Source organism: Balaenoptera borealis, assembly GCF_965194805.1.
Source record: "Balaenoptera borealis genome assembly, chromosome: 13".
NCBI lineage: Eukaryota > Metazoa > Chordata > Mammalia > Artiodactyla > Balaenopteridae > Balaenoptera > Balaenoptera borealis.
Window position 1 is genome coordinate 69,507,605 of NC_138870.1, and position 25,781 is coordinate 69,533,385.

At 34.6% G+C, this 25,781-nt stretch overlaps 1 protein-coding gene and 1 long non-coding RNA gene across 2 annotated transcripts in view; one reads left to right on the forward strand and one right to left on the reverse strand.

Moving 5' to 3' along the window:
• On the forward strand, positions 1-24,532 carry LOC309609380. Its single transcript, XR_014233394.1, has 2 exons — positions 1-4,265; positions 18,371-24,532. It is a non-coding gene; the product is annotated as an uncharacterized lncRNA (long non-coding RNA).
• The window catches only part of CCDC59 (coiled-coil domain containing 59), a gene marked incomplete at its 5' end in the record, with an annotated part of 5,081 nt that continues 3,305 nt past the window's right edge, over positions 24,006-25,781 (reverse strand). Inside the window, one exon of the mRNA XM_082350767.1 lies at positions 24,006-24,660. Within this exon, the coding sequence (XP_082206893.1) occupies positions 24,499-24,660 (162 nt within the window). The 3' untranslated portion in view covers positions 24,006-24,498. The remainder of the gene's footprint in view (positions 24,661-25,781) is intronic.

Sequence of the window (25,781 nt, forward strand, 5' to 3'; positions counted from 1 at the left end):
TAGAGTTACCCTGATAGAGCTTTAAATTTAACACTAAGCTTCCTGGCTTAAAAAATACTTGATACAACAAAATCAGTTCTACCTCTGCTATCACATAACAAGTGGCCCACAGGGCTTTTGTAACCTTTGCTTGATTGAATTACTGCTACTGAGAGATTCATTGAAGCATTTTCTACTTCACAGCAGTCTCCATCATTCTGATATTTCCAAATATCAAAGAGCAGCAGCCTGCAGACAAAATCTTTCATTGGAATAACACAGCTTTTTCAAAATATCCAATATAAACTAGCCCCTTTATAAGTTCCTACTAAATCATCAACCCCCTTTTATCTTACATGTTTGCAGTGTTTTCTAATGTCTTACATTTTAAGGAAAGAAGCACATCAAAAATGTTTAGAAACGTTATTCATTCAAGACTTTCCTGTGTTTATCTGTACATTCTAGCATTTTAAATGAGGGCTCATGTGATCAAAAATAAGTGACAAAATAATAAGTTTATTAACTATTCTACAGTCACTTTCTCTGAATTTTTCATGAGTTTGATTTTCAAAAATAAGTTGGAATTACATTTACTCTACTCCATACATTATTTCAGTTTTGTATTATCTGCATTGTATGTATAAATTTATGCCAAAAATTATCTTTGTTCAAAAGAAAATTTAGGTTCTTCTCTAAACTATGTGACTTCAGCCAAAAAATAATGATAATAATAATAATAATAATTTAAAAGTGGGAATTCCCTGGTGGTCCAGTGGTTAGGACTTCGTGCTTTCACTGCCAAGGGCCTGGGTTCAACCCCTGGTTGGGGAACTAAGATCCCACAAGCTGCGTGGTGTGGCCAAAATAATAATAATAATAATAATAATAATAATAATAATAATAATAATAAAATTATGTGGCTTATGGCGGGCCAACAAATATTTAGGCAAGTTTTGATTATATAGGCATAAACTTCTAATAATAAAGATATTTGATGGAATAAATATTTTGAATTCTTAAATTTATTCCCTAAATCAGTAAAAGAACACATGTTTAAATGATTTTTAATTCCTCACTAGTAAAACAGTACCTTGTACACCCTCTGCTGGCTTGAAGAAATAGTTTAACTTTAAAAAGACATTCATATATTTGTATAGTAATCTAGCAGAGAAAAAACAGAAACACTTTAAATGTTACATAAAGACTTCAACTATAATAATAATTCAAGTAAAAATAAGCATATTTATTCTATTTCAGGCTAAAAAATTACAGTTTAGTATCATAAGAAGTGAGTGTTGAAAGAATATTAACATAAGATCACAGTAATCAAAACAGTTTGAGGCAGGCACAAGAAAAGACAAAAAGTGTAGAGTAGAGCATCCAAAAGAGTGTGTTAGGAATTTAATAAATGACAGATGACAATTTAATCAAGTGGGGAATGAGGACTTTGGTAACAATGAATGATGACATAATTAGTCACATTTCTGGAAGAAAGCAAAGATTAAACCTTTACCTCTGTACAAAGGTAAGTTCCAGGTGAAATTTTAAAACTTTAAATATAAACTCTAAACCCATATAAACACTAGAATAACATTTTGGAAAATTTCATAGCTCTCGATGGGAAAAGTCTTCTTCAACAAGACAGGAGGTTCAGAAGTTATTAGGGAAAAGGTAGTCATATTTAACTACACATACATTGTCATAAGAGGAAAATGCCATAAAGTCGAAGACAAGTGATTTGGGGCAAATATGGCAACAGATATGATAGGTAAAGACATACATTCGCTAAGACACAAAAAGGGTTTATAAGTTGGTAAGAAAGATACAAGGAACCTAATAGAAAAAAAAAAACCAAAGTCTTACTCTAAGGAAATTCATAAAAGAAGAAATCCAAATAGTCAATAAGCATACAAAAAGCTGCTCATACTCCCAGGTAGTCGAGAAAAGTGAAAGTGAAATGCAACCTCACAGCTGTTGGAATTCCTATTATCGAAAAGATGAGGAATAACAAATGTTGGAGAGGATGTGGAAAAAAGGGAACCCGCATACATTGTTGGTAGGAATGTAAATTGGTGTTGCCACAGTGGAAAATAGTATGGAGATTCCTCAAAAAATTAAGAATAGAACTGTTATACGACCCCGCTATTCCACTTCTGGGCATTTATCTGAAGAACAAGAAAATGCTAATTCGAAAAGATATATGCACCCCTATATTCATTGCAGCTTTATTTACAATAGCCAATATAAGAAAACGACTTAAGTCCTCATTGATGGATAAAAGGATAAAGATGTGGTATATATACACAATGAAATACTACTCAGCCAAAGAAAGAATGAAATTCTGCCATTTGCAACAACATGGATGGAACCTGAGAGCATTTTGCTAAATGAAAAATGTCAGACAGAGAAAGACAAATACCATATGATTTCACTCATATGTGGAATCTAAAAAAAAAAAAAAAAAAGAGGAACAAACAAAATAAAACAAAAACAAACTCATAGATACCGAGAAAAGACTAATGGCTGCCAGAGGGGAAGAGGATTGGTGGGTAGGTGAAATGAGTGAAGGGTGTCAATGTATGGTGATGGATGGTAACTAGACTTGTGGTGGTGATCACTCTGTAGTGTATACAGTTGTTAAACCATAATGCTGTACACCTGAAACATAAAAAATGAAAATGAAATGCACAGTGAGGGTTACAAGTCATTAATAATATAATTATCTTCAGCCTTGTGCTAATTAGCAAAATTTTAAAATACAGTAACATACAGTGCAAGCTGCTGCAATCTTTTAAAAAATACTTGGCAATATCTATATATCAAACACACACACACACACAACTTTTGATGAAGTAATCCTACTTGGGGGAGTCTATCCAACAAAAATAAAAGTGCCACAGTACAAACATGTAAGGCTATGTATTTAGTGACATTTAAGGTGATATATTTGTAATGGCAAAAACTAGGGAGCGTTCAAATATCCATCAAAAAACTTTGGTACAGTCGTTCTCTTATGCAATTATTTAAAGGAAGATGTAATTATACACATATATATTGATCAGAAAGAGATATGTATTGATCATAATGAATCATTAAGATGAATTTAAGAAAAGCCATAACAACAATAGGCTTTTTATATATGATTTTTTATGTTTGTGTGAGCATAAAAGACATGGAGGAAGAAAAAGAACTAGGCCCTTTAGAGTAGCTACCAAGTGGTAGGAATGAAGAGGGTGGGAGCGAATCTTAACTTCATTTATATATCTTTGAATTTTTAATTAGTTAAAATGATTACCAATACATTCATAAATTGAAATTTTAATAAAGAAGATAAAATTGAAAAGAAAGAATTAATACGAAATATTTATCTTTCAGGACATAAAGTACATTCTGTACATATTTAAGTTATAGGCTCTATCTTAATTCCTCTTTGGTTTTCTCCCCTTCCCTCCTCCCCGCCCCTCAAAAAAGTAAAAGAAATTCTATCCACCCAGCAGTGTGTGTCTATGAAATCTGAGTGGAGAGAAGTGAAAAATGGCAGGGGAATTTCCAGTATGGCGTAGGAGAACAATGAGACGCCAAGCACACATATTTGAGAAAACTCCCCAAGGGGTATTGAACCCCAATCCCGTGCTGAGAACTACAGTTTTACGGATTAGGTAGGGAAAACCTTCTCCTCAGTTGCTTACCATGAGTTTCACTGGGGGCCGGCTGTGATCACAGGTGCCAGCAATACTGACTCCCAAAATAGCTTCAAAATTTTTCTAGAAAAGTTTCTAGAAAAGTAGTGTAGTATTTTTTTCTCATCTTTGGCTTAGAATCAACAGGGGGGCAAACAAACAAAAGAATAGTGTGCTCAAGCTGGTTGAATCAAAATCTTGGAATTGAGGATTGTTTCTCCTCTGCTAGTACATTTTAAAAACTCTCCAGGTGATTCTGAAGCACAGCGGGGGTTGAGAACCATTAACAGGGTTAAGCGCCTTAAACCTGGTGCTGAGACAGTTAACTGGAATCCGCTGCATGCCTCGGCCAGACTGCCTGAAGGAGGTAAGAAGATGGTTGTTGCCAGATAGAAGAGAATTTAAAACCAGGAACTTTAGACACACTGCTGTATTTTTTTTTCTTTCCATGAATTTTAAAAACAGTTTTACTGAGGTATAATTTGGGGGTTATCGTGAATAATGATTATTCTATAAACTTCCGTATCTAAGTCTCTATGGATATATTGTATATTTTTTCTCTGCTTTTTAGGTAGATAGCTTGGAATAGACTCACCAAATTGTATGGTAAGTGTATGTTTAACTTTTTAAAAAACTGCCAAATATTTCCAAAACGTCTGTAGCATTTTACATTCTCACCAGTAATATTTGAGGATACTGAGACAATTTTCATGTATCTTTCATGTTTCTGCACATTTTGTGAGCAGAGCAATTGACTGATCTTTTGTCTCAGGCTATCTCTTTTTAAGTATCTTTGTATAGTGAACAGCCTTGAAAAAGCCAGGAGCACGTTTGCTTACTACCTAGTATAATAAGATAATGTCTTCCTCTGAGGCAAAAGATCAGCAGATTTGAAGATTCAGTTTCAGAAGATTCAGATTCCCTAAGCTTAGGGCTCTTCAGCTGTGATAAAAAGCCACTGCACTTACAGCATCCACCTGGCCCTTACTGCCATCACTCTGTGGGAATTAGGGCTCAGGGACCTGATGCAGGAAAATAATACTCTGGCTACTGTTATTGTTTTAAGTGATAAACTGTCCTTTGTCTCAGAGTCAGGGGTCTTGTGTCTTCTGCCAGCATCCACAAAATGTGGAAGGCTACTTTGTTATCTTTCAAGCAGGGTAAAATCTCAGACCTTTCATGGTTTTTGGCAGAGTTCTGGTTTCTCCACATCGTCATCAACCCTTGGCATTTTCCCTTTTGGATTTTAGCCGTTCTAATAGGCGTGATTTTAATTTGAATTTTCCTAATGACTAATTAAACTGGGCATTCTTTCATGTACCTATTGCCATCCTTATGTCTACTCTGGTGATGTCTTTATTCAAATCCTTGCCCCTTTTTTAAATTGGGTTGTTTGTTATTATTAAGTTGTGGGCCTTCTTTATGTATTCTGGACGCAAGTCCTTCATCAGATACATGATCTGCAAATACTTTCTGTGGCTTGTGTTTTCATTTTCTTAATGGTGTCTTCCAAAGAACAACATTTTTAATTTGATGAAGTTGAATTTATCCATGCTTTCTTTTTTGGATCATGCTTTTGTTGTCATGTCCAAGTAACCTTTGCCTAAGCCAAGGTCACAAAGATTCTCCTGTGTTTTCCTCTAGAAGTTTTATAGTTTTAGCTTTTACATTTAGACCTATGAGCCATTTCAAGTTTTATATAGGTCAAGGTTTTTTCTTTCTTTTTCTTTTTCTTTTCTTTGTGTGTGTGTGTGTGTGTGTGTGTGTGTGTGTGTGTGTGTGTGTGTGTGCATATGGTTATCCTATTGGTCCAGCACCATTTATTGAAAAGATAATCCTTTCCCCATTGAATTATCTTGTCATTTATGCAAAAAAAAAAAAAAAACAAAGACAAAAGCAAAACCTGATCATTTCTACATAAGTCTGTTTCTGGGCTCCATGCCATTCCATTCATCTTTATGTCTATTCTTATGCAATTTGCAGCCTCAATAAGTGGGAATCTGGTTTTATGGTCTATTTGATAATCTCTCCTCATTCTGATATTTTTGGTTGTTCTAATAATTAACTACTTCTATTCATCAGTCTTATCATCAAATGATAATTTCTTATTTCCTTTCATATTTTCTTGAGGGCTCTGCTATACACTACATACAAAAAATTGAGGCAGTCTCAGAGACTCATTGAAAGGGACTATACCAGGTAATCTTTTTAGAGACAGACTCATGGTTACAGCCTTTGGAGTTTAAGTGAAAATTGCTCAGACAATTTTTAGGCAGCCCGGAGGACTGGATTATGGTTTTCAGGAATCATTCTCATTCAGAAGCAGAAGATTTCAAGAAAACAGATCCAGAAGAACAGGAATTAATTACATAGAATCAAATACACTAATGAGGCATATTTACTTGTGGTTATTTCTTTGGGCATACTGTTATTATTATTTCTAAATATCTATTTTCTGACGAGTTTATGAGGATGCCTTTCCTTTTCTTATTAATCCACTTCTAGCCCTCAGTTTAGTAGACTATGCTCTTGTAAATTGAAATGAAACCTTTAGAAAATGATATCTGAGTCTCACTGACCTCTAGAATTTAGAAATAGATGCTTTCATTTAGTCTTACTATTCATGACAATTCATTTATTTCATAGGTTCAATAAAAATACACCTTTCATTTTACCCAGACACATTTGACAAATTGACAGTGCAACCAAGGTCATAATAGAGTATTATACTTGATAATATGTTGCAGAAGCTCACCATTAAGGAATAAGTGTTTCACTTCACATATGGAACCAATGTCCACAACACACTCACACCAAACTGAACTGGTATCTATTATATGAATTACAAGATCCCAGTCCCAAACTGATAAGAAAAGTCACTTCTTGGTAGGCCGGGGCTCTTAGACTATTTGGGTGATTTCAGAAAGAGAGTTCACCCAAATTCATAGGGACTGCAAGAAATCTTATACAAAGAGACTTTTGTGCTTGGTTTTCTAGATTCAAAATAAAAGAGCAAATAAAGATTTTAAAAGTCCAATCCTATATTCCTTATGAAATTTCTAGATAAAAGTTAATTTTCTAGCCTAAATTTGCTCAACCCTGTATTTTCTATGAGGCTTTATTAATTAGCACTTCTCAGTACAGTAAGCCTATGTAAATAATCAGGTCAAAACACAATGACACCAACCATTTTTGTGGTTGGGCATAGTCTTTGGAGATTACTTATGATCATACAAGGACAATGCTTGAGAAAAACTGTCTAAAATTTGGAAATAAGATGATGGGAGAGCAATATATCCTTTCAATGTCATATTGGAATATTGTTTAACAGAGAAATCCAAAGAATATTTTATTACCCAGAGGAATCAATAATTCTATTGTTTGTTTGTCATTATCACCTATCAATTAAAGACCCAGACCGTATGATTTTACATGTTAACTTGTGTATGTTTGTCTGTTTATTTTCTTTCAGTAGGAAATATAATCCCCCAAATTATGGTTTTATTGCTCTGTAGGATATTAACCAGTTTTGTATCTAACCAGAAAGCTTATTTGGTATTGTTTTTCCAATGACAACCCAACATCTGTTCCTTTGAACAAACTTAACCTTCCTGCTAGTTACCTCATTAATGAATTGAATACATTTTGACAAGTGTTCATTTGATATTTTATAATATTCTTAAACTTTAGAAAAATATACTCTGACAAGTCCATGGCACAAAACTAGAACCCTTGCTCTAGCTAATTAGGGAAGTCAGAGAAGTCTATCCATAGAATTGATAACTGAAATTCATTTATTCATTCAACAAAATATTTATTCAAAAGATAATATATATTTTAAAAATATTTATTAAACATTTACCACATATGAGGCTCTCTTCTAGACATTATAGATACAGTGGTAAATATGGCATACCATTTCCCTGCCTTGAGGAAACTTATAATATTCACCTGAAGAGACACACAGTAAATAAAATAAATAAGATACATGTAAGTTAATGATAAGTTTTTAAAAATAAGGCAAAGGAGGGAGATAGGAGATTTATATTCGGAGGAAAAGAATTGCAATTTTACTTCTGATAGTCATTGTAGGTGATCTTTAATAAAGACCTAAGGAAAGATGAGAGAGGGAGCTGTTTGACTATCTGGCAGAAAAATGGTCTAAAGCACTGGTTCTTAAACTTTTTTTTGTCTCTGAACCCCTTCTTTTTAAACTCTTAAGATTTATTAAGGAAAGAAGTCTTTTACTATACATAGACACATACAAGTATATCTCACCATTCACTGTATTATAAGTTAAAATCACACAATTTCAAAATATTTATTTATTTAAAATTAATAAATCAGATAGTAGAGAGGCTTACATGCTAACATAAGTAATGCAGTTTGTGAAAAATAACTATTTTCTAAAATAAAAAATATAATAAGAAAAATGGCATTACTCCATATTTTTTCAAATCTCTTTATTTTTTTCAGACTTAATAAAAGACGGTTGGGATCCCATATATGTTTCTGTATCCAATATGTTGCAATATGTTGTTTTGGTTGAATTATATGAAGGAGTTCCTGCTCCACATATATATATAGCTGGGGAAAGAAGAATTATTTTAATAGCCTTTTGGGATAATTAATTTAATTTTTAATAATGCCTGTGGTTAGCAGCCAGTTAAAATTCCACACCTACCAGGCTGGCAGCCTCCTCAGTAATAAACACATTTCTTAGAGCTTTGATGAAGGAAGTATTCTCAAGTATCCATCTTTGGGATATGGTTGGAAGGGGCTGAGTGGATTCATTCCAACGTTTCTGTCTTTTTGAGCCTTCAGACTTCTTCCTTTAGAGTATACCATCAAAGGTCAGGCATTTCCACATTGTAAAATGTGGGGTATTGATGAGTCCAGGCTTCAATGAGCCAACTCATCAGATTTTTAACGACTTTTCACATGCTTAGGCCAATATATTAAATTTAATATTCTGGCTGAATGCATCCATGACAGTGATTCAGCCTGACTATGCCTTATATTTTATCCTTCTTGGTCTAATCCCTTAAAATCCACTCCCACACACATTCTTTAGTTTCTTGCCAATAAAGATTGGAGAGGTCCTGACCTCCTTTGGGTGTGTGGGCCATCTCCTCATAGAGCAATCCTTGTCCAGAAGCAGTGATGGATGGGTTGTGAGGGGAATTAGTTTGTGATGCAAGTGCAGTCATTGAAAGACTTTTATACAGAAGAGTTTTTTTTTTTTTTCCCCTCTATGTCTTGTGTTTCAGTGAATTGATGGTGGGAGTGGGGAGAACATCAAAGTTCCCAGCTTCATCCTTGCTACTCAGATGACACTTTCTCGTGGTTTAAAACTCCACCCCTTCTGCCACCAATACTTTTCTATCAGTGTAAGAGACCTGGTGCACTTGAGAATTTATTTGAATTCTGAAATCCTCAGAATTGGACCCTGGACTTGGTTCTCACCCTCTGGCCATAGGAAATGAGGAACCTCCTTCAAGACTTCTTTTTAAGCTTTCTAATCATCTATGCCAGATATTTTTAGTTTTCAACTGTTCATTTTAAATGTATTTACTCTCTAGGGCCATCAGAAGGAGCCAGGTGACACCACAACTTTTATAATCACTGTTTTTGCTATAGCAACTGAGTTTTACATCCACTTGAATTCCCAATACTGTTGCCTGCCCATATACTTCATCACATGCTAAAATAAGTGATCATTTGAGTAATCATAATGTCACTGCATGTCATGGATTACCCGTGTCCATTTCCAGCACTCCTCAAATATGTGAGCAATCTATTTCCAAAATTTGAAGTTCTGCTTCCTGAGGCCAATTTGGGTGCCAGTTATTATACCAGTCAAGGTCCTGGCAGGAAACAGATGACATAAACTGGAGAAGAGGTTCATACGGAAACTATTTACACAGGTACAGGAAAGGTGTAGAGAAACCAAAGGATATGATATGATGTCATTTCCAAATTCTTACCCTCCCACCCTGCCCTTAGGACTTCATTTCACTATGTCACACAAAATACAAATTTGGAAGTCATCCAAGATTATCCCTTTTCTATTACATCCCACTTTCAATTAATTCAGTACATCTAAAATAACTTCTCTTCCCTACCACATTGTTCTTACCTAGTGTGGCATCACGGTTCAATTCTTACTGAATCATGAGAATTTTAGTACAACATAAATTGCATATACAGGACCATCAGGAGAGGACGTTAAAGAAATAAGAAAGTAGTAGGTCATGGAGAAATCCATTGTCATAATGAGGTCATTTTCTTTAATTCATAGCAAAAGGAAGAAAACGGGGATAGCAGAGCCCTTTATATTTTCATATTATTTGTGTTGTCACAGTTGAACACTCAACTTGAGAAAATGCATTAATACAACATCAGCACAAAAGATGTGAATTTTAATATGTAGCACATCCAATTACAGCACTACAAAGAGAATTAGGAGAAAAGCAGCTATAAACATCCAGCTGCAGAGTTTAAGCAGTCTCATGCTGTGACTTTAGATAATGCAAATTTTATGTTCTCATCTCATTTTAGAAAACAAAATGCATTATATTAAAGGTCAATCTGTATTATAACCAGGGAATTACAAACTTTAACACAATTCAGAGAACATATAGACTTTGTTCTTTATTTTGATCAGTATTACTGGGGAAATGTTCAATTGCATTACATGAGATGAAGAAGGCCAACCTGTCTAAAGGTCTCCCTATCTCAAATATAGTACCATTTATTAACTATAAAGTATTGGGGTGAAACATGTCCACAGCTCTCCCTACCTATGCTGTATTGCCTGTTTATTTTATATTAACTATAATATAATATATAACTACGTTAACTACAAAATGTGAGGGTAAAGAATAACGATTGGTCGCCTACCTGTGTTGTTACACATTTGTTAATATAAAGTGTGGATTGTTACATTACTTACAAATTAAATGTAAGCTAAATTCAAGTTTTTTACTTAGTCCGTAAGGGATTCTTCAGGCCAGACAGCCTTTTACAATTGTCTAGCTTTGGTTCAAAGAGGACTTATCTGTTAGAAGGAAAGAACAAATGTCATGTGTTCCAGAAAAGGGCTCATTAAATCTCAGGATCATAGCTGGACTTTTTTGTTATTCTGAAATTAATCATTACATTGTTAATGGTTCTTTATATGCACATGAGGGGAAAAAATCAGACTTAAGAAATACATGGTCCAGGTCCCCATTCTTCCTATAACCTCTGCCCATCAAACCCACATTCTTGGGTTCCCCAATTTGGATATCCATTCTTTTTATTTTTAAATTTAAGGCACTTATAATTCCAGAATGTCATTTTGAGACCTCATGTTAATTGCTTTAAACAAAAACATACAAACAAAAAAACATATTTACTGAAAGCATATTTCCTCTCTAGAATATCTGTATAAGATTGAATCTTCTAGAGAACTGAAAGTTTCTAGAAACATACTATAATATATCAGGATATTATTGAAAAGAATGTGGTAATTATTTTGCTTTTTTTTTTTTTACTGAAGTATAGTTGATTTATAATGTGTTAGTTTCAGGTATACAGCAAAGTGATTCAGATATAAATATATATATATATTCTTTTTCAGATTCTTTTCCATTATAGGTTATTTTAAGATACTGAATATAGTTCCCTGTGCTATACAGTAGGTCCTTGTTGTTTATCTATTTTATATATAGTAGTGTGTATTTTTTAATCCCCAAAGCCTAATTTATGTCTCCCCACCTTTCCCCTTTGGTAACCGTAAGTTTGTTTTCAATGTCTGTGAGTCTATTTCTGTCTTGTAAATAAGTTTATTTGTATTATTATTTTTTTTTAGATTCCACATGTAAGTGATATCATATGATATTTCTCTGACTTACTTCACTTAATATGATAATCTCTAAGTCCATCCGTGTTGTTGCAAATGGCGTTATTTCATTCTTTTTATGGCTGAGTAGTATTCCATTGTATATAAATACCACATCTTCTTTATCCATTCATCTGTTGATGGACACTTAGGTTGCTTCCATGTCTTGGCTATTGTAAATAGTGCTGCTATGAACATTGGGTTGCATGTATCTTTTCAAATAGTTTTCTCCAGATATATGCCCTGCAGTTGGATTGCTGGATCATATGGTAACTCTATTTTTAGTTTCTTAAGGAACCTCCATACCATTCTCCATAGTGGCTGCACCAATTTACATTCCCACCAGCAGGGTAGGAGGGTTCCCTGTTCCCCACATCCTCTCCAGCATTTATTATTTGTAGACATTTTGATGATGGCCGTTCTGACTGGTGTAAAGTGATACCTCAGTGCAGTTTTGATTTGCATTTCTCTAATTATTAGCAATGTTGAGCATCTTTTCATGTGCCTGTTGGCCATCTATATGTCTTCTATGGAAAAATGTCTATTTAGGTCTTCTGCCCATTTTTTATTGCATTGTTTGTTTTTTTGATATTAAGCTGTATGAGCTTAATATCAAAATTAATCCCTTGTTGGGATTTTAGAAATTAATCCCTTGTCAGCCTCATTGTTTGCAAATATTTTCTCCCATTCCATAGGTTGTCTTCTTATTTTGTTTATGGTTTCCTTTCTTGAGCAAAAGCTTTTAAGTTTAATTAGGTCCCATTTGTTTATTTTTGCTTTTATTTCCATTATTCTAGGAGATGGATCCAAAACAATATTGCTGCGATTTATGTCAAAGAATGTTCTGCCTATGTTTTTCCTCTAGGAGTTTTATAGTATCTGGTCCTATGTTTAGGTCTTTTAATCCATCTTGAGTTTATTTTTGTATGTGGTATTAGAGAATCTTCTAACTTCATTCTTTTACATGTAGCTGTCCAGTTTTCCCAGCACCATTTATTGAAGAGATTTTCCTTTATCAATTGTATATTCTTGCCTCCTTTGTCATGGATTAATGTACTATGAGTGTGTGGATTTATTTCTGGGCTTTCTGTCCTGCTCCACTGATCTATATGTCTGTTTTTGTGCCAGTACCATACTGTTTTGATTACTGTAGCTTTGTAGTATAGTCTGAAGTCAGGGAGTCTGATTCCTCCAGCTCTATTCTTCTTTCTCAAGATTATTTTGGCTATTCCGGGCCTTTTGTGTTTCCATACAAATTGTGAAATTATTTGTTCTAGTTCTGTGAAAAATGCGATTGGTAATTTGATAGGGGTTGCATTGAATCTGTAGATTGCCTTGGGTAGTATGGTCATTTTAACAATATTGACTCTTACAATCCAGGAACATGGTATATTTTTCCATCTGTTTGTTTGTCATCTTTAATTTCTTTCATCAGTGTCTTAAAGTTTTTGGAGTACAGGTCTTTTGCATCCTAGGAATAAATTCCTAGGTATTTTATTCTTTTTGATGCACTGGAAAATGGGATTGTTTCCTTAATTTCCCTTTCTGATATTTCATTGTTAGTGTATAGAAATGCAACAGATTTCTGTGTATTAATATTGTATCCTGCAACTTTACCAAATTCATTGATGAGCTCTAATTGTTTTCTGGTGGCATCTTTAGGATTTTCTATGTACAGTATTCATGTCATCTGAATCCAGGTGTTGGAGCTTCATGTTTTTTGGAGCCAATTGCACGAAGTGATTTTTTTTTTTCTATCTCCCATTTGTACAAACTACCATTTCAAATTAATTAAAACAAAATATCCTTCCTTTAAAAATGGTGGTAATTATCATAGCTTTATGATAAAACAATATAATTAGGAGCTTTCATCTTTCAATAAGCCTATGTAAGAAGGAGTTGGAAAAAATAATCATATTTTTTTCACTCTCTTTCAGATCTGAAAGATATACAGTACTCTTTTTCTATATTCTCTTTCCACTAAAATTGAATATTTGTGTGATCCAAAAGAGTTTTTTTTTAAAGCACAAAAAGGAATACTTTGTAACATCCATGTGATACACATTATGGCTTAGTTTAACATAAAATGTGTTATGAATTTTTGTATAGATATTTTATATGAGACAGAAATCTAAAGAAAATTTTATTCAAAAAGTGTTTAAAGGTTTTTATACACAAATTTCATTACATTGTTTTTCATTTTAGGATAGTCATAATCTAAAAGTCAATAATTTGCAATTAATTAGAAGATTATGGCTCAACATTATATTAAATATTATTTACCTATAAATAATTAATATAAGGATTTATCAGACTATTTAATGATATAAAAATATGTTTGTAATATACTAAGTGGAATATAAGACACTATACAGGGAAGATGTATACCAATGCATTAGTAGTTCATAATTTTACATAATTTTCCTTTATAAAAAAATCTGCATTTTCATCTGACTCTAATATTTAGGGAAAATCTATAATATTCATTTACTTATACATTTTTTAAATGTACTGCTACTTGGCTTATTCTTTAGCATAATTCATACTGTACAAAAATTTGTTAGCCACCAGATAGCTAAGAGAACCCTTTTGTTTATACATCTGATACTGGAAAATAAGAAAAGACAAGTGTAGATATTTCTTAACTATAATTTTTTTAGAAACATGTTATATGTGAGTTTGATAACTTTGAATATCTTTTCTTCATTTTTATAATTGTAAAATGAGTCACTGGCTTAAAATAAACTTTCATCAAATAAGTAATGAATATCATTCCTATTTGGAAACAAGATGCTTGAATCAACTGAAGTGCAATTTTGAAAACTTTTTTCACAAAGAACAAATTTTGAGGAATTTATTTGAGGTGAATACTATTCTCTGTATGAAATGTATGAAGCATGGCTTGCACATCAATTTATTAAATTTGATTAAGGGAGTATATTACAAAGAATGATAATTTCCTCAGTGGAAAATGGCAACAATAATAGTGTTTATCAGAGGACTGATAAGGGGAGTAAATGAGATAGTGTATATAAAGATCTTAGTATAATCTTGGGCAACTGACTATATTTTATTGCAAACAAGTTGATTTAATTGATGTGTAACATCTCAAAGAAAAAATGATACACAATATTAAAATAATAATTAGGTAACTTACTATGTGTCAGTTACCAGTATAAATGCTTTGCATGAAATAACTTATTTATCCACTTAAATTACTCTATGATTTACATATTATATCAGGTCTACGATCTTTCAGCTATAATTTTGAAAGGCAAAAGTCTCTGAAAACTTTGTTTGGTTTTGGTTTTTTTTCACACAGGCAGAAATCTGACCTGAATTGATATGAGGCTATTTTTATTCTTGAATTATCTCTTAGTTTGAGTATTTATTCATTTTGCTGCAGCAATTTTAATATTTTAATATACTGCTTGAAACCCTACTGTGACTGTTATGTAAATATATGGTGTTTGCACTGAATTACCTATCTAAAATCCAAAACATTCTGAATTTGAAACACCATTGGACCCAAGGGTTTTGGAAAATAAGTTATGAACCTATATTATCATGCTCATTTTACGGAAAGGTAAACTGGGGCACAGAGGCAGTAGTTATTTTGTAATGTCACACAGCTTGTAAGTAGTAGACTTGTGATTAATTTTCATGTAAACATTTAACATGGTTCTAAATGGTTTTCTCATCATTTCTTCCTTTTCCACTGACTCCAAAGTCTCAGACGTGGAATATTAGATGGACACCTATAGATATGAGTGTCATTTTAAAAGGAAAGAAAAACTAGCTAAGAAATCATTTTATATTCTAGAGAGGAGATTATACTGGTCAACTGAGAAGAGTCAGTTGAGACTAGACATTAATTTATTCAAATGTGTGTGTGTCATGGTTACTCCAAAGTGGTGCAAAATGCTGTGCCAGCATGTACTATCCAAAAAAAAAACCCAACTGTGGCTTACTGTATAATAATCAGTCTGAAATGTGGAATTACAGGGTAAGCAAATTTTTCAAAGGGCTTAAATATCTGTCTTGATTGAAATTTCACAGATGGAATTTCTAGAGTTATCCATGTAGCAGCTTGGGGTAGATGTTAGGAAATTGAGTTTCTGTCTCTGGCTTAGAAACCAAATCGTTGTGTGACCTTGAGTAAATAAGTAGTATTTTACTTCATAGATTCCCACTTCTAAATTCTAAATTATATTTAGAATTCTGTTTCTATGAAATATAAATGAAATAAATGTACATGAGTACAGTTAATTGAGCCATTTTTAGTAAGGCCTAAAAGTAGTATTTATTACTATTTCAATGTGTAATCTTGAAGCAGTTTGTCCCATTTCATAGTATCAGAAGCCAAACTCGAAATTGTCATCTACAGTGTGTCCCAAGATTGAACATTTAAGCTAGTTCTCCAACTCTTTAATAGCATTTTAAAAAGTGGCAAAACAATAATTTTGTAATCACAACTCTAAACATAAATTCCATCCTAAGTCAAAATGTAAATATGTAAGTTGATAATTCAAACATATTTGTTCCTGTCATAATTTACATAAATTATTAATGTTTCCCAGCTTTAGGCATTATTGGGACAGTAGAATACTGCAAACTCTTAAACTATTTCAATCAAGAGCAAAGACCTATTCTCTCCTTTCCCACTAGATTAGTGGTTTCTGATTTCGAGAACAATACATATTCCATTATTGCTAAAACTTCTTTGTATACAAAAAGGTTGTTGTCATGACTCCTGTGGATGGCTTACTTTTTAGGCCACTAATGTAAAAACATTCTATTAAATCAAATAATGTGGATAAGCCTTCAGAGTTGATGATAGAGTATACACCCTGGGAAGCATATAGAAATATCCAGAATTATAAATTGTGTTAATCCATATTGCAGAATATATCTCAAAAAATAATTTTAAAGGGCTAGGCATGGGTTGCTTTAAATTTTAGGCCTCTCTTCTCTGATTCAAAACTTAGATTTGTTTTTTTAATTAATTTGTTAATAAAGTATATCAAAATAAATTTGCTTGGAAAAGCAGTTTGGGGGTAAATGTAATAAGTGAATTTAGCAGTAGTTTATCACTTTTTAATAAAGGAAGCAGTTATTGTGAATGTTTACAATTTAAAATGATACACTGATACTACACCAAATTATATGTAGATTAGGAAAAAAGAAATCCAAACTACTCTTCTCAAAAAGCAAGCATAAAATGCAGGTCACACAGGTATGCTAATGCTTTTTAAACAAATTCAGGTTTTAATCTACATTTAAAAGCACAAAAAGTCACCTTCAAAACCTACTGCCATGTTATTAACTCAAGCAGAATTTCTAAAAGACTTTCTCCTAAGGATGGCAAGTGGGAGTGGATGGTATTAAAGATCTACTTGATTTTTCCACTTCTGTGAAACCAGCTCCTTCTACTAGTTTCTCTATTTCTATTGTATTAATATTACATATACTATAATAATAGTATATGATAATAAAATAATTTTAGTATGCATATATATAATAATAAAAGACCAAATATAGGAGACTCTCACAAAAAAAGTTTGGGGGGATAAGAAATGGAGTTAGGTCTTCTATAACCATGAGATGGTGAACAATCTCTGTTCCATATTAGGAAAACAAGATCTCTCAGTGACGTCCATTGGATGGCTATATCTGGATTGGTGGGTTAAGTAAGCCCTAGGCTGGGTAGTGTTTGTATGGTGCCCATTTTAGGATTCCACCATCAAAGCACCTCTGCATTATATGTGATTTCCCCAGTTTGGGATTATGGCATTTGGCAGCCTCTGCTTTGTATGTAGTGTGCCCAAGAGGTCAAAGTTCATCTGTCCCTTCTTGTGGTTATCCCTCTATCCCAGAGGAGAAAGTTTGACCATAAGGAATTCAGTCTACTCTAGCATAGAATCATCTTTGAGTGTCACTGTATATCAGAGGTTCAGCAATAAAGCTGATTCATTAAGATAACAATTCTCTGAAACCTATACAACTGTATTGTATTACCATAAACACAACTGCAAGTAGAAGTTTTCCTTGATCCAAGCAACACTTCTAGCCAGTGATGAACTAATTTTGGTGGATGGAATGCCTTCACTAATGGATTCTGTACAATCTGTAAGGTTGACATAAGGTAGGCTAAATTTCTAAGCCTAATCAGCTAACAGGTAACATGCAATAAGCCCTGGTTTCACCAACCTGATACAGGGAAGAGGGAGTTACTCAAAATCAATCCTTAGAAAACTTGCACTGAAGACCCTTGGTATTGTATCCCACTGTCGTTTTTATATTATTTTTTATTTCTTGAACACACCTGAAAGTGACACGCATTTGTGTTGATCATTATCTATTATTGTTTTTAGCCTCTGAAATTGAGTTGTAACAAAAGTTGTCCCCACTTAGACCTCATGGCCTGTGTGGTTTTTGATCAGGTAAACTGGGCCTCTGCAGAGAAACACAGGAAAGTTTTCCCAAACCTCATATGGATCATGGTCATTGGGGACTAGAGTAATCACAGATGCCTTGCATAATAACTAGAATTACAAGATACTGGTAGCATGGAGATATTCTGTAAAAAAAAAAAGTTCCCATATACCCAAGCCTTTCTGCACTAAATGCTATTGCAAAGGCACAGGCTAACTATAACCATGTATTTCGAATACACCAAGAACTGAATATGGTTAAACTCAACTATGCTGAGAGAAAACAATGATCTAGTGATATTTGGGTTAAATGACCTAGAATACCAGAACAATAATTACAAAAAGAGAATGATTGTTTTAAAGAAATTCATTCAGCTGTCTTATTTTGTCAGTTTCAGGCATGGGCTATATATCCACTGTCATCTCCTTGGTTCAGAGTTCTTGGGCAAAGTGACTGCTTCTTGTCTGCTTCTGGAGACTTTTTTGGCTCAGCCTCAGTTTAAGGTCTCATGTGAGTAGAAATCCACTGATTTGGTAGTTGGTAGCTTGGTGGGCAGTTTGCTTGCACTGTGAAACATGAGCCCATAATAAGAACAGAAATGGTGTTCAGTAATGTCGTAAAGCATTTTCAAGTTGATATGTGTTATGGATTGAATTGTATCCCCCAAAAAGGATATATTGGCGTCCTAACCACCAGGACCTCAGAATGTGACCTTATTTGGAGGTAAGGTCTTTACAGAGGTAATCATGTGAAAATAAGGTAATTAGGGTGAGTCCTAATACAACTGGTGTCTTTATCATAAGGGAAATTTGGAAACAAAGGCATGCACACAGGTAGGACACCACGTGAAGACTAGAGTTTGCTAATACATGCCAAGGAGCCAAAGCTAGAAGAGAGACGTGAAGCAGATCTTTCCCTAGTGCCTTCCCAGGGAGCATGGCTCTTCCAACACCTTGATTTCAGACTTCTAGCCTCCATCCCTGTGATGGACAATTCTGTTTTTCAGAAGGTTGGTCTGATTGCTGTGAGTCAACTGTAGCTGGCTTACGTTGAGCAGTTATCCATCTGAAGGTTTGAGGGGGAAGGACGTCAACTTTGTGGGGAGAGAAGCATCTCATTCAGCTGGGGTGGTAAAAGCTGCTCATTTAGCATGTAGCCCTGCAAGGGCATTGCCGTTGGCTTTTGGTCTGCCTATGTGCTTCTATTTAATAACCATTTTTTCTTTGTGAGTTTTGAATAGCTTCTAATAAATCATTGATATTGTTCCCACAGTTAGTCAAAATATCTGAAGAAGTCACAAATCCTTTAGGTTTCATGACATTTCAAAATCATGAGCAATTCTAAAAGCATAACTTTTGTCTTTTGCCACAATAAAGGCTTCAGTCAGAGCTATTAATTCTGCTACCTGGGAAGATCAAATATTATGAAATGGAGCCCCTTAATGGCTGCATTTTCAGCAGATACAACAAAAGAGGAGGGCTTTGTAATTTCTAAAATAAAATCCATCTATAAACCGTATTAAATCAAGATGAACTAAAAGGGGTTCTGTAAGAGCAGTCCTGGGCATGCTTTCCTCAGTTATTGCTAGAGTCACGTTTCCCCTTCATCCTGAAAAGGAATCAAATTACAAGAGTAAGGTTTGAACTATGTTAAATAGTGATGTGTAAAAGAGATAAAAAGGGCTTCATAAATGGAAAAGTTGCTGATAGAGAAATCTTGTGTTGTCTAAAAGTAACAATGATTGTTCAGCAGGTGCAAACCACAGAGTCAGTGAGAAGCAAACAACATATTGGCAGAGGCTTCAACCAGTTTGACAGCTGCTGCCTAGTTCTGCAAGCGTAAAAAGTATGCCTCAGTTACTAAACCAAGGACTAGGTTAAGAGAGGCAAGCTACAGGCTCCAGCGAGCTAATACTCCTAATATATCATCCTGTCTCTCGTGAACCAAAGGAGAAGGGTTTGACATGGTTAGGGGTACCCAAAGTGGGGGATTGTTGAAGAGAAGCAGTGAAAGAGGAGAAAGCTGCTTTCACTTCTGCTTCGCATGGAAGCGACTCAGGAATTGTTGCTTTAATAAGTTCATGAGAGGACTGAGCTACTTTTTTTTTTAATTAGGCGTTTATTGCTTGCAATAACCAGTTAATACCCCCAAAATTCTTTTCATTGTTTTTTACTTTAGAACGTTGGTCAAATGGAATCATCTCTGTTCTGGTGAATGGAAAACATCCATGGCTGACAGATTGTGACCCAAATAATTTATACAATTTCTTAACAAAATTATAGCTTTTTTTCTACATGGTTTGTAAAGCTTTTCAGCTGATATTGAAAAGAGCTATATGAAGTCTTCTTGTGAACTACTTACATTAAGAGGGCACAGTAATCTACATATTGTACAAGGATGAACTCTCAAAGAAAAATTAAATCCTTTTGTTTAGACTGACTTGTTTAGATGGAAGGAAATATGAGAATTCTGTAAGTCCCTGAGGTATAACCATCTAGATATACTGTTAATTTTCCCACAAAAATAACAAATATTAACTGTCTTTCTCTGTGTCTGGTAAGGAAAGCTGCATATAAACTGACCACTGTGAAATATTTACTTTTTCAGGGATGGAGGACAGGGCATATTTGTGTTGGGAACTACCAGGAATCTAGGGATCACAATTCTATTGCTCACCTTGAGATCCTGAACAAATAGGGGTAGCCTTTTCTGATCGGCTTCTTAACTGGCTGTGTGGGAGTATTGCAAGGACTAAGATGTGGCCATCCTTATTCTAATATTCAGAGAAATGAATTTTATTCCTGAGATTTCTTCAAGTTTGAATGGATACTGGGATGACCTCAGTGGGGGGTTATAAGGATTCATTTGAATCTTAGTAGGTCATTTTCCAATATTCTATTCACGTCAGTCGAGTCAATATTCTACTCACGTCTAATCCAAAGAGTAGAAGGAATCTAACATTGCACCGAAGAGGACGGTACATGTGAATGAACTGCTATAATTTGGGTTGTTCTGATGTGGTGCCACCTGGCAAACCTTTAATTTCATGATGGTGTTACAGAGCAAGTCTCGATTAAGCTTGCTGGAGCAGAGGCACACAATGGAAAAGTTGCAAGACTAGTAAGATCATAGATTTCAATGTCTTTTGGAGACAACCTCCCCAGTTATTTTATTAGTACTCCAAGGAACAGGTTGAGATAAGTGGTGAGATTTAAAACAGAAAATGAAGCATCCGCATTGAAAGGCCTGCGTACAAACAGATACAACGCAGACAATGCTATATCTTGAGTGTCATTGTTGGGTCCCTAATTTGACTTCACAAGCTCCTTTCTCAGTTTCAGCAGGTAGCCACTTTTCCAGTGCCTTAATCTCTTTAGAGATGTCACGTTTCCTAGAATGATTTATACCTACCATGTGACTGAACCATTTCCCTCCTAGGCATTTACCCAAGAGAAATGAAAGCATATGTCCACACAAAGACCTATACACAATGTTCATAGTAGCTTTATTTGTGGGAGCCCCAAACTAGAAACAACCCAAATGTCAATCAACAGGCAAATGGATAAACAAATGCTGATGCATCCATACCATAGAGTACTTAGCGATAAAAAGGAACTATTGATAAATGCAACACGGATGAATCTCAAATTCGTCTGACTGAAAGAAGCCAGACAGAAAAGAGTACCCAGCAGATAATTCCAATTTTATAACATTTTTGAAAATGCAAATTACCTATAGTAACAGAAAGCAGACCGGTGGCTGCTAGGGACCCATCTGGGGAGCCCCTGATAGGACTGATGACAAAGAGCCATGAAGAAACTTTTGGAGATAACGGTGATGGATTTGTGATTGTGGTGTTGGTTTCATGTGTATACATGTGCCCAAACTCACCAAATTATACATTTTAAATATGTTCAATTGATTATACCTCAATATATCTGTGAAACCCAGGGTCACTAGGCCCATGAAGTGTGCGTCTCTGATGTAAGGCTCTCAGCTCCATGGGTGACTCCATCAAGTGTTCTCAATGGCAATTATCCAAATACTTAAAGAGAGCCCAGTGTTAAACTGCCAGTAAAATGCAGATGTCCCACATTTTAGTATAAATATTTCCCTTTCAAACTCCTAGGGAGAAAATAAAGTCTGTATATTAAATTACCTTTCAAGTTAATGTCCAAAGGCAAAAAACTCAAAACCCAAAACCCAATTCTCTTGCCCTTATAAGGCAAAAGTCCAACTAAAGTCCCTTCCAGTTTCTTATTTTGTTCACTCACAGCCAGCAATGTTAATGCCTAGATGGATTCCTACAGCAGCTGCAGCCTGTGTGTTTTCCTTGGAAACGGATGTAGCTCATTCAGCTCCTCAAAAGTTAATATTAATTCAACATCAAGTCTATGGTGTGTCTCAATTTTTAAAAGGTCCAAAGAATAGCACATCCGAAGTAATTATAACACTTGCCTCACACTCACCAGATTTACACAGCAGTTATCCTGGACAAAATTATGTTCCCAGAACCCAGTAGTTGTTACTGTCAAAGATAATTCATAGTACAAACTCTATAGTAGAAACTCGTGGGTCTGTAGGAAGGAGGGTAACTGGGGATGGCTCCAGCCTCATCATGCCAACCAGTTTATGCCAATTGTCAGGGGTCCATGCCCTGCACGCTTCAAATAAATTGGAAGACATTTTTCAGCAAGAAGTTAGATTTATCACCATGCATTTAGCATGGCACACTGTATCTTCTCTCTGGCATTTCAAACAAACACTGATACTATCTTGCAAGGTATAGACTTGCTGTGGTGCAGTCCCAATCACAAGGTGTCATTTGTGGTCCCGATCTTTCCTATCCAGTATAATCAAAATCTCTTTATATTCAGAATTTGCTCTTTTACACTGCATTTTATGACTGGCATGATTTATTTATTTATTTTAACGTCTTTATTGGAGTATAACTAACTGTTTTACAATGGTGTGTTAGTTTCTGCTTTATAACAAAGTGAATCAGCTATACATACACATATATCCCCATATCTCCTCCCTCTTGCGTCTCCCCCCTTGTACTTTTTTTTTTTTGTTTTTTTTTTAATTAATTAATTAATTTATTTATTTATGGCTGCATTGGGTCTTCGTTTCTGTGCGAGGGCTTTCTCTAGTTGCGGCAAGCGGGGGCCACTCTTCATCGCGGTGCGCGGGCCTCTCACTATCGCGGCCTCTCTTGTTGCGGAGCACAGGCTCCAGACGCGCAGGCTCAGTAGTTGTGGCTCACGGGCCTAGTTGCTCCGCGGCATATGGGATCTTCCCAGACCAGGGCTCGAACCTGTGTGCCCTGCATTGGCAGGCAGATTCTCAACCACTGCGCCACCAGGGAAGCCCCCCCCTTGTACTTTTTAAATGCAGAATGCTCAGTAGAGTGGGAGGACTTACCAAAACCTTAATGCAATATTGGGCTGCATCTGTTACCACTTACAAAGGATTGCACTTTACTATGCTGTTTTACGAGTATTATTGCAGTTCTTTTGTTTTAACGATGATAACCAAGCCTTTCTCATTTTGCAGTGATTGCAAGGAGGCAGGAGAAGCAGTATTCCAGTACTTTCCTTTGGCTCACAAACCTACCAACAGAGACAACACTGGTAAGGCCCAGTAACAATGTTCTTACATGACAGGGTCCCACAGGATCTGGAAAGCTTAATTCCTGCTGTGTCACTGCTGCGTTACCATCATCATTCAAAAAATATTACACTAGCAAGCTATGTACATCCACTTAAGGAAAAGATGATAAATATCAAACTCTGCTTTATAAAGACCTCACTATAATATGGTGGGGGCTGAAGGTATAAACCTGCTTACAGGTTTCTGGAAAGACCATCCCCCTATAAAATGTACTTAATTCAAAATAAATTAAAAAGTCGAAGGGGAGTCTCTGCCTCCTTCACCATTCCATTACTATGGAATTTCAAAACCGTAATAGTTGATTGCTAAATTTAAACATTTGATTGAAATGATTTGTTGAAAGCTCTGCTCCCTTATTTTCAAAACAAACACTTTATTTCATCTGAATTTCATATGGTATAAAAGTTATTACATGCTTGAATCTGTTGCTCAAATAGCAGGTTCTTTCAGTTCCTTTTTTTTTTGGCCATACCAAGCAGCATTCAGGATCTTAGTTCCCCGGCCATGGATGGAACCTGTGGCCCCTGCAGTGGAAGCGTGGAGTCTTAACCACTGGACTGGGTGGTTAAGGGTGGTTAAGAGGGAAGTTCCCTCTTCCAGTTTTTAAGGCCAACCTTCCTTCAGCAGCAAATAAATAAGAAACAAATCATATATAATGCAGAGCATATATAGAAAATTTTCTTTTAGAAAAACAAACATATTTGGACATTTTATATTGAGTATAGCTTAGCAATCCAGTCTGTGTTGACAAATTTAGTTAACTGTTAGGAGGGACAGTACATATACAAGAGAACTCAATAGCCAGCAGGTATTTTAACACTTGATTAATCAGGCAACATGTCTGACCTAATTTTTTTCTTGTATTTTTTTTAGAAGATACTCCATTTGTAAATTCAAGTTTGGTTGCCCCTTTTTAGTCTTTTTGTTCAATATTTTGAACACTTCCATTTTCTTCTTTTTGTAGAGCCTTTGAGCTTCTTCTCTCTCTTGTTTTCTCCTCTCAAATTCCTGAAATTATTAACATGTATAATTTTCATTAGTAATAAACAATAGATATTGTTCAATAATTTTGTTGAAATAGCTATCACCATGCAAAAACTTCAGGTTTGTCTTATATTTTGCAAAATGTGAAGTGTTACTCGTAAGTGCAGCAGTGTACCCTCTGCCGCTATGATACATGCTATGCCATAGAATAATGTAAAGTTATTAAACAATTTAAATTATTTGTATACAAATAAAATTAAAGCACAGAAGAAAGAAGGCACATTTATTTAATGGTTTCACATTTAATTAGATCCACTGAAGAGTCAGAAGTGACGTTAGAGGTTATCTAGTCCATGTAACACAAATCATTTCCAGAATATCTGGTATTCTTTTAAATTTGCCATCTGATCCAGATTTAATTCAAGAAGCATTTATTGACTACAAACTATATATATGTAAAATATTGTGCTAGGTATTATGGTTTTGATTATTTAAGAATTATCATGCTCATTTGATTTGCAAAGATAAAGACTCAAATTCATTGGAGTTTAAAGAAAAATAATTTGAAGTTATATAGACCTGAAAATCACTACTTGAAATATAATATTCTTAAATATAAGTTAAAAATTCTTAAATAATGCAATATGTGAACTGTTTTTCAGTTTCCCCTGTAACGCATATAGCCCCCAAATGACACAGCCTTACATTTGTATGGTGACATAATTAACAAAGTGCTTTCATATATGTCACAGCATATTCCATTCTTTTAAAACTTTCTATGCTAGGATTTATCTTCACCTTATGGATAAGGGGCTGATGCTCAATTTTCACGATTACAAAGATGTAACATTTATATATACATAAAGGAAGTTTTTTTTGAACTAGTAAAATGTTTTACAGTATAATGGTCCATATTTCATCTGGTATACTGTTTCCAAAGGTGGCAGGTATCAGAAGGTTGGTTAAAAATATGCATAATCTTAACAAACTATGAAACAAAGGTCCAGTTTTTCCATGGAGAAATGTTTCTGCTTTACCGTAGTCTGCCATCGGTTTAAGAATAATCATAAGAATTTTAGATGTTAAACTTCCAGATTTCTTAATTACACAATTTGTAAAGCTAAGACATAAAAGAAATTATATGT